The following is a 10,852-nucleotide window of genomic DNA, read 5'->3' on the forward strand; positions in this document are numbered from 1 at the left end:
ATAGATGGGTAATTTTAGTGTTAATAGATGAAACTTTCCAATCAAAATATGCATACTTTGGAGAAGCCGGTTTGTAACACTTTATTCGATCCTATATTCGACTTGATCCTTTGTTTTCTGTCATAAAGTCAACGATATTTTTAAAACGCTAGAAATATTCCACGCATCGTTGGGTAATTTTAAATTTGGTATATTAATTAACATCGATCTTTAGAATCTGATTAAACGGCGACTGAGAGTCGCTTCTCGAGTGCAAAGGGTTAATAGATTGGACTGCTTTGTGTTGAGCAAAAGTATTGGCATTATATACAGCAAAAGTACAGTATATGCATACAGTATATAGAGTATATGCATATACACGCTAAGCGTTGCGAAAGGGTAAAGATAATCCTGAAACTTGTAAAATTGAAATACAAAACATAACGTGCCTAGCACTTCCATTACTCGAAATACCATTTTAAAATTATTATTAAAATATTCTATTTTATTTTCTTAAATTGTTAAACGCATAGAAATATCTATCACACGTTTCAAATTCGATCATTTAGTGAAAATTATATTCTGTTAATCATTATACCTCTTAATCTACGATAATAATCATGTTTCTATATTCAGTACATGTTGTTTAATTACTATACAATTTATTTGTTCGATACAGCTGTCTCTACAAACCCCTTCATTGGAGCAAACATTGGTACAACTAGCACGAGTATAACAAAATGGTAGTCATCGAATGATACAAATATGGTACACGTATAAGCGTTAGAAAGGTTTGTTACATAACTCCTTACGGGGTGGATTTTAACGTGTGAGTAACATGTTAGATATCGAGAGGTTGTCAAAATTGTTTTCTGCAAGCGCATTTTTCGTTGCATAAAAATTTAACCTGGTTGGAATTAACTTAATTATAGTTAAATAATTAAAATTTTTAATAATTAACATTTCAGAAGAATTGTTAAATGCTCAAAGGATTCTTTGATATCGCATAATGAAATGTTTCAACTTAAATGCATTAAATAGTTAATTTCAAATGCGATAAAGCATTGTAACGCGATAAAATTGGAAATTATTTAACTACTGATATAATATAAAATTAAAAAGTAAAAAGAAATACGATAAAAGGAAGGCGAAATGAAATAAATGTTGGAAACAAAGTTTAATAAAGTGATATTAATATTCATATGTAAATCCACCCCGACCTTGCGAACAGGCTAAACAAAGAGTGACGAACAAGGACCTCGATATATAAATATCTCATTCACAGATTCTCAATTATTCTCGAAATTGAAACGTATATTTAATGATAAAAATATCACGTTTTGTTAATGCATGGAATACGTAAGAAATTGTACACGTGCGCGTAAATAAAAATGGCTTAAAGTTACTAGAAAACTTTTCTCTGTTATCGTATTATATACTGTAATTAGTATGACAATGGTACGGAAGAAGAAAATAAGTTACTAATTTGTACAGTTATACATTCATCGAACTGCTTCTTACTCCAGTATATTTATTATTTCTAATAATAATTCTATCCTATGAAACACACAATACATGTATATATCGAAAATGGATTTGCTCGAAAATGGAACTTCCAGTCTTTATTAGGATGGTGTGAAATTAATGCACAATACTAGCGTTTATTTTCTTTGTTCGCTGTAGCGAGGAGATTTGCAAATTCGATACAAAAGTCAATATGATATTCGATGAAAGAAAAAGTTGCGAGAGTTGCATATTTTTTTCTTAAGTAAATATACTTGACTAGGGTAATTCACAATAAACAGTATTAAAATAAATTGTAATCTACGCGACGAATTTTATCTTGTAACGAGTTTAAATTGTGTTTCATAATTTGTACTTCTTAATCAACGATCAAGTTTGTTTCCTTTGTTTCGGTTGAAGATAGATATACAAAATTAAATATGAAAACATGTTACATTTAATAATATATTAATATGGATATTTTGGTGTATATTAATATGCTAAGATATATTGCATATATGCATTTTATGTGTTGTTATTGTTATAACATATATTTACATAAAATATTAACAAATATTTTAATAATGTTTACTATCTTGTTGTTAAATACGAAATATTCCATACAAGATAAATGTAATAACACTGTAATTACAGTAATTCTCGCCTAAATTTCAATCATGCACCCCCGTTATTCCCCTATTACTCAGTTTCCCTAGCTGAGTGGAATCTAGGGCTTCTAACAAAATCAGCGAATACATACAGTAAAGTAAACATTTAAAAACTAACGTATCGAGCATGAATGATCAAAAGCCAGAAAATTTTAAAGAAATTTTTCCACTACGATGATTCACCCAATTATGAAAATAAAAATTTCTAAATTTTTCACATTATTTTTCGATAATAGTATCCTTAATTGTAAATTGTTAAGATCTTTCCGGTGAAATTGAGTTCAAATATGGCATAAATTAAATGAATTATGCTAAGTTTATACCTAACTATAGAATAATTATTATTAGTGAAACTCGTCGAATATGTGTCACGTTTGTGCTCATTCTCGGTAGAAAAATCTTACTGATCCATTAGTACCATTATTATAAAAATAAATTGAAAAACGTAGAGATTTTTATTTTCGACATTGACGATACTGATACGCTGTTTCTTTCTTGTTTGCTTTCGCTATATCTATTTTCTTTCCTTATCAAGGAACTCGAGACAATTGCTAGTATAAAATATTTATGCGTTTTACGAGAATTTCGACACTAGTCCCCAACTTAGTCAAATTTAAGCGAGCACTACTGTATTTGAAAACTCGTTTTAACTTTTATAGGGTAATTCATTTTTGCATTTAGTGTATTTCTCCCTCTAACTTATTTTACAAATGTAAAATAGGAACTGTATGTTAGTTGTAATTTTTAACGATTTTTCTATGTAAGAATTGTTAATATGTACTACTAAGGGTGAAAAATAATGTATTAATTCTTACGAAAGATACCGATGTATCTCTGAAAAATGTACTAATTAAAAAAATTATTTTTTATCGATATATATATAATTGTAAAATTAACAGGATACAATTTGCATTAATTTTACAACACCCTAATGTTAACTAACGGCAAATCGCAACAAACGTTGAAACCTTTACTTTATTTGTAATTTAAATTAAAAATATTATAACGTTATTTTGCTCTGCTATTCAAAGAATCGTATTATATGTGTAAATACTTATGCAATGTATTATGAAGTAGAAAATTATAAAACTTATATCATGCAGAAAAGGCAATTAAAACACATCACCAAAATACCTAAGTTCTAGAAACAAAAACATATATTTAATCATTAAAGTTGTTTGATATGGAGATCGGTACTATCTGATAATAAAGCGTTTTCTTTGTAAATTTCGGAATCGAGGCTAATTCGAATATGCTATAATCTTGAAATAAAATAGTATATTTCCACATTTATACCGCATATAGTCTTGCAAGTAATTTCAAATCATCCAATTGTATCGAATTTTACACCTATAATTATTTGACCATAGTTCATCTTTCAGTTTCAGGATTTAAGTAAAAAAGTATGTTAATTGTAATAACACTGTCTTAAAATATTTGCTTTTTCTACTTTCATAGCAATTGCCATTTTATAGCAAGTACATTTATTTCTGCACATCTTCGAATAGTATAAGTATGAAAATATTACACCTTGCTGTGACACTGATTACAATACGGAAATATGTAGATTATTCTTGAGTATTAATAAATGAAAATTTATTAATACGTTGTATTCTATATCAAACAATTTTTATTTGAAATGCTTTTTTCTATTTTCATAAATATTGAAGTTATTTTGACGATGTGTTTCAAATGTCTGCACCTGAATGTATTATGTATGTGTAGTATAATACATCATCTATAATATGTTTGTAAGTATGCACATATATATGTGTATGTATACAGAGTGGGTTATTTATTTCAGAGTTAGGAAAAATTCTGAAATATAATTACATCATATACCTTTTCCTAAACTACTTTATGGTATCAGTAATAGTAACCAGTGCATATATATATATATATATTAAATTATAATGAAATTTCGCACTCTGTGCATAAATATATGCATGCATACATATATACATATAATTCGTTGTTGAAGAAATTGTAGAAGAAATTTTGTGCGAATATAATCTGTTATGTATGCATATGTATTCATATACGTTTATTCATAACTCGAGCAGCCTATTAAGGAATCCAACTGATATTAAATCCTTAATACGTGCATTTAGACCTATCATAATCAGAAAATGAAGAGTTGATTTATAGTAAATTTAAAAAGAAAAGCATTAAACTATTCTTTTATGCTATTTCTTTCAATTGACCATTCTATTTATATATGTATTTATCCTATAAGACAAATAAAATAAATTCAGATACGAGTTAAAACATGTTTCATAATTTTTCATAAAAACGGTATATTTTATACAAAAATTTACGATTTTATAGTATACGGGAAATAAGTTGTAAGTACGTATAATTATACGAGTGTATGTCACTTGCCTCAATAAGATGTAACAACTGGAAGACTAAATTGATACAAATTTCGAAGAACAAGAGATTTGGACAATCTTTATTAACAAAATTTATTTTAATCACAAAGTTACAATTTCCAGATTAGTGATAATCACATGATAGTAGGGCTCCGATAGTGAACCCAAGAGTCCGCATCGTCATCGGTACTATCGAGGAAGGTAGGTATTCTGAGAATCCAGTTGGTCCTTGAGATTATCGATATATTAACCCTTTGCACTCGACGATTTTTTGGCTAGAGAAGAGTCAAAGATAGAGAGAATCAAAGATTCTCCACTAAAAAACTGACGATACTTTTTTAAGCAATAAATAAAGAATAGTATAATAATAGAATTGTAGTATTATTTGATTTTGATACCTCGCAAACTGTTGCATTACATTAAATTTGATATATTAATTAATATCGATCTTCCAAATTTTATGAAATGGTGACTGAAGCTCGCCTCTCGAGTGCAGAGTGTTAATTCTGCACCTGTTTACTTGTCGTTTTCGAAATCAGCGCAGTGTGTAATACACGACATGGATTCTAGGGACTGACAGCAAACGTTTCATTTGGTCGATATCGGTGCGTGAGACCGACACTGTCAAGGGTTAAATTATTAACACGTTGAATGCCACGCCAGTTTTACAGGGATTGCCCGTGACGCCATGATGAATTTTCTATTACGCGATACATATAATGTTGAAATATTATCTGCAATAGATAAGTTACAATGTATAACTATGTTTGACATGTTAATTGCGATGGAGGTCACCTTTGAATTAACGATGGTAGTAATAAAAATTTCTAAATATTGACATTTGTTTAAATTATATATATTTCTATCAATCTGGGCGCGCCGGTCACCGGTGGCGGCCCCCGTGGCGCCACCGCCAAATTGAGTGGCGATCACCGGTGACCCCCATGGCATACAACGTGTTAACGACAATTAATATATTGTAAATAGTAAATTCCCTCTGCTGAAGTAAATCTTCACTTCCGTGACTTTTTCTGACTGATCGTCTCTTGGTGATCGCCGTTTTACCCTTCTGGCATTCCCCACCCCGTTATCTTCTGTTTATAATTTGTATATTTGTACATTGGCTGCACTATTCTCACAGTCCAAACGACAAAGTGAAACAAAGTAACCTTCCGTTCATACTCTTCAGCATACTTGAACGCTCGGCATCTAGTGCTTACTCTCTGCCGTCTGAGTAGAAATTATAGCAAAATCGGCGCCGCATTCAACGTGTTAATAACTCCATTAATAACTGTGGTAACGCGAGCTGAAGGACCTTAACCCTTTCGCTACTACGGGCGACTATAGTCGCTCTCCATAAAATGCCACGTATTGTACATACGACGAGCATCTGCAGTTATTGCACATCAACTATCTCACTCTGGATATGCAGCGTGAGTATTTTGTTTTGCTATAGTATTTTGATATTTTATTATATTTGTTTATTACGGACCTCAATACTCAGCAAACCAAATGCCTCTGACGATCGGTCTCGCGGACTGTGCACTGTTTCGTCGCGGCGGCTCCTTCTGCGGGAGTACCGCGGCCGTAGTCCCTTCGTCCGTAGCGAAGGGGTTAAGAAGAAAAATAGTGCGAAGAATGATAGCGGAGCGAATGAGTGTGTGATCTGTTGTAGATTCAAAGATTAGAAAATGAAGACATTTTCATGCTTCGTGTATTCAGTGAGACAGTAATTTTAATTAAGAATAAGGAAAATAAGGGATATAATACAATTTATAGAGATACAATTTTAGTTCGATGGCTGAAGAAAGGTTTGACCCTTCACGTCCGTATGCAGCGAAGAATGACGCGAACTGACTGCTGAGAGTCAAGAAAGAATAAACGCTTGGCCCATTACAGCTCTCAACTGTTTTATATCGGTTCCAAACATCGGAGACGCTTTAACTCTTTGCGGTCGATATCCTCCCAACGAGGACATTCCCAAGTTGAAAAATACAGAAAACTACAGAAAATTACAGAAATAAAAAATTTTGTATATTTACGTATTATAAGTAGTATTAAACACAAATCAGTTTCAACAAATTCTGTGCGTTTTAATATCCATATATTGATTTTAAATCATAAATGACTGTACTATTATTGTCTTATTACAACTAGATATCTTGTGTGTTTTATTTTTTGATCTCCCTAACTTCGTCCCACGAAATTTAAATATAAATTAATCTCTACAGTAAATTTTATGAAATTATACAAAACATACTATACCCCACATTCAAACAGAAAAGTACGTGAAGAGAATGCGATAAATTTGTAGAACTATACTTGCAAGCAACAACTGTTAATGTGAAGCTATCAACGAAGCCATTCATTTCATCCGCAGCTTACCATCTACTTAACCATATGATTGCTAAAGAACAATTCTAGACATTCCTCAAAATCTTCGGAACCAAATTTATAGCAGGTAAGGACTATAACATTGAGCATGTATATTGGGAATCAAGGTTGATAAATCCTAAAGATAGAGAACCCCAAAAAGCCCTGCGTACAAAGGGATATCACTTTATTAGCACAGGCAGACCAACCTACTGGCTCAGTGGTAGATCAAAACTACCTGATTTACTTGACTTCAGCATTACGAAAAGTGTTGCAACTTTTTACATTCATATACATAGAAGGCAGTATATGAGACCACTTTCTTGTCACACTAACAATAGGAACTACAATTTTAATAAAAGATAGAAACCTATTCCTACACAATTCTGGCACGGATTCTAACACGTTTAGAACACACGTTAACAATGAATTAAGTCTGGCTATCCCACTGAAAACAGCATCAGATATCCAACATGCTGTCCAAAAATTAACAAAACACATAAAATACAGCATGTTGCGCCACTCCAAAAGAAGAAGAAGTCTACCCGAATTTGCAAACTATCCTAAATATATAAAAGAGAAAATAATCGAAAAGAGACCAGCCAAACGGAAGTGGCAACTTAGTAGACATCAAAAATGCAAGAACACACTAAATAAGCTAACTAGACAGCTAAGGAAATTACTATACTGTAGAATGGCGAAAACTAGTTTTGAGACACCAAAAATTGACAAAACAGCAAGAACAGAATAACACAAACTTAAAACTCATAAAACTAATTTAACTTAGGAAAAGAACACCAAGATAACGAAACGAAAACACACAAAGACGCATTCTAATTTAACTCTCTTTCCAACAACAAGCGACTCACGCTCGTGCCGGTCACAATTGATTTCTAAGGACTCTGTTTTGGTCGTCAAGAACCGTGCTTTTATGCTTTTCTTGATCTACCCTTCACCGTAGGGACCTCGCAATGTAATTTTAATATAACTAATAACTATTTGCTTCTAGAAAATATTGATCGGTTTATAACTTGTTTTTGTTGGCAATGACCGATTCGCGATTTCTTTCCGAATTGGTATCCTACAATACAAATACAAAAACGATAATAGACAATATTACGAAACCTGTCCCCATATTCGGTAACTGAGTAACAACTTCCCACATTCGTGAAAAGCAACAAAAGAGCTTAAAAGATACATACATCGTATGTACAGTCGACCGCATAAGTATTCATCCACCTATCGCAGTCGGTGTATGTATAGAGAAAAGAAAGGAAAGATACACGTAAAATTAAAATAAAAAATATAGAAAATAACCTTTATTAATGCAAAACAAGCTAACATTTTGTGAAATTTGTAATTATTATACACAGTGAAAAATTAAACAAAATATCAGAACTTATCCGAAAATTTGAACGCAAAAATATCCGTCTATCGATGTCTATGTTAGATAAAATGCATGCAAACGAACATAATAAAGTATAAAAGAACTGAATGATGAAACAAATGAATGTGATGCGATCTACTGTGTTTTTTTAACTTCTAACAGTCAAATAGAAAGTACCAAAATGAAGCATAAGAAAAGTAAAATATCTTTATCCGAAAGAGAAGTTATTGTGAAATTGTGGAAAGAAGGAAAATCCAAAAAAGAAATTGCAAATATAATGAAAAGACCTCGAACTGCAATACAATATATACTGAAAGTTTAAAGAAGCCAAAAGTATTATAAATAAACCACAATAAGGAAGACCGAAAGTACTAACTAATCGTGATGAAACACACCGCATACTGAGAGCTGTCAAGCAGGATCCTCATATCCACACCTGAAATACGCGGGAAGGTACTATCTCCGTTAGGAAAAGTAGTAAGTCTAGATACAGTTCGACGTGCACTTCACAGCGCTGACTTAAAGAGTCGAATTAGCCGTAAGAAACCATTCATTAATGCAGTAAATCGAAAAAAGAGACTACATCTCGCGCAAAACTACATTTCTAAATCAGAGGATTTTTGGAAACGCGTCATTTCTATCGATGAATCGAAATTTTGTGTTTTTGATGCACCTAAGAGAAAAATTTGGAGGAAAACAAATACAGTATATCAAAAAGAAAATTTGATACCAACTGAAACACGGAGCGGCGTCACTCATGGTGTGGGGTTGTATGTCAGCGGCTGGGGTTGGTAATTATCATGTTATAGATGGGATCATGGATCAGTGAATGTATTTAAATATATTAAAGCAGCAGCTATTACTAAGTGCTGAAAAACTAGGTATAAATAGCAATTTCATGCTTCAACAAGATAATGATCCGAAGCATAAAGCCAGAATCGTCATGGAATGGATACTATATAATACACCACGTTACTTGCAAACATCACCCCAGTCGCCAGATATAAACCCCGTTGAGGACTCATGGGCAGAGATAAAAAGAAATTTGCGTGAATCTCCGCCTAAACATTTCGAAGAATTAAAGCAACGATTTATAGAAGAATGATATAAAATATCACCCGATTTTGCAAACAAACAAATTAGTGAAATCAATGCCGAAGCGTTTAGAAGCTATAATTAGGTCTAAGGGGTATCCCACAAAGTATTAAACTGATAACTTCAGTTTTATAACTCAATTAATTTGTAAGTGGATGAATACTTTTACGTTCAAATTTTCCGATGCATTATGTTATTTTGTTTAATTTTTCATTATGTACAGTAACTACGAATTTCACAAAATGTCAGCTTATTTTGTATTAATAAAGATTATTTTCTATATTTTTCATTTTAATTTTACGTGTTCCTTTACTTTCTTTTCCCTATATATACGCCGACAGCGATAAGTGGACGAATACTTATGCGGCCGACTGTACATCATATCCCAGCAATCCGCAAAGAGGATGGATCATGAATCAGAGGAGATGAAAATGCTGAAGTATTCGTGGGCATTTATCATTATACATCAACATCTCTGTAAAAAGATGTAGAACTAACGAATTTCCTAAACAGCCTTCTGAAAACTTGCCCGCGAATCAAACACGTGACGCTTTCAGAAATCAGAGTGGAGATAGAATCACTGAAAAATAGCAAAGCACCTGAACATGAGCTAATAAGTGCTAAACTTCTGAAGGTATTATCCAAAAAAGTTATAACTCGTATAGCACAAATCTTCAACCCAATTATAAGACTGCAGTACTTTCTTGTTCTGTGGAAATTGCATGAAATTATCTTCGCATCCAAGCCAGGGAAACCATCAGACAACGCTACCTACTACAGACCTATACCTCTATTGCCTATCATCTCCAAACTGCTGGAAAAACTAATCTGGAAGGAACCCTATTCTAAACAGTAACAACCTCATCCCTGGCCACCAATTTGGATTTAGAAAAAAACATTCGACCTTGAAACAAATCCACAAAGTTACTATTATAACGGTTACCATTCTCACCTTCATCACTAAATGGAATTAAGGAGGTTAAAGAATTCTCGCAAGTCCTCGGTGAATCCTCCGCTTTCTATATATACAAATTCCTAACCTGTCAATAATATCCCCCGTCTAAGGCAAGGGTCTGTTAAGTAGCCTTACAGATCCACAAAGTTAATGATATTATAACGGTTACCATTCTCACCTTCACCGCTAAATGGAATTAAGGAGTTAGAGAATTCTCGCAAGTCCTCGGTGAACCCTCCGCTTTCTATATGTACAAATTCCTAACCTGTCAATAATATCCCCCGTCTAAGGCAAGGGTCTGTTAAGTAGCCTTACCAGCGACTAACTGCAATTAACTGACAGCGAATAAATACAAACGCAAGTCACTTATAATAAAACATAGTTCTCAGAACTCAGAACACACACCTGTGACGCAAAATCTGATATCTAAGTAATTGCTGCTTCCTATTGTACAAAAACTAATAACAAATACGTAATAACTGATAAAGAATGTCTAAAAACCTCTAACGCATAACACAAA

General features: G+C 32.5%; 1 protein-coding gene across 1 annotated transcript in view; it reads left to right on the forward strand.

The window, feature by feature from the left end:
- The window catches only part of LOC108550356 (Cysteine string protein), a 126,726-nt gene extending 125,870 nt beyond the window's left edge, over positions 1-856 (forward strand). The window contains exon 7 of the mRNA XM_017904087.1: positions 659-856. Within this exon, the coding sequence (XP_017759576.1) occupies positions 659-726 (68 nt within the window). The 3' untranslated portion in view covers positions 727-856. The remainder of the gene's footprint in view (positions 1-658) is intronic.
- The last annotated feature ends 9,996 nt before the right edge of the window (positions 857-10,852 follow it).

This window comes from Eufriesea mexicana, unplaced genomic scaffold (genome assembly GCF_001483705.2).
Source record: "Eufriesea mexicana isolate 0111107269 unplaced genomic scaffold, ASM148370v2 scaffold2646, whole genome shotgun sequence".
NCBI lineage: Eukaryota > Metazoa > Arthropoda > Insecta > Hymenoptera > Apidae > Eufriesea > Eufriesea mexicana.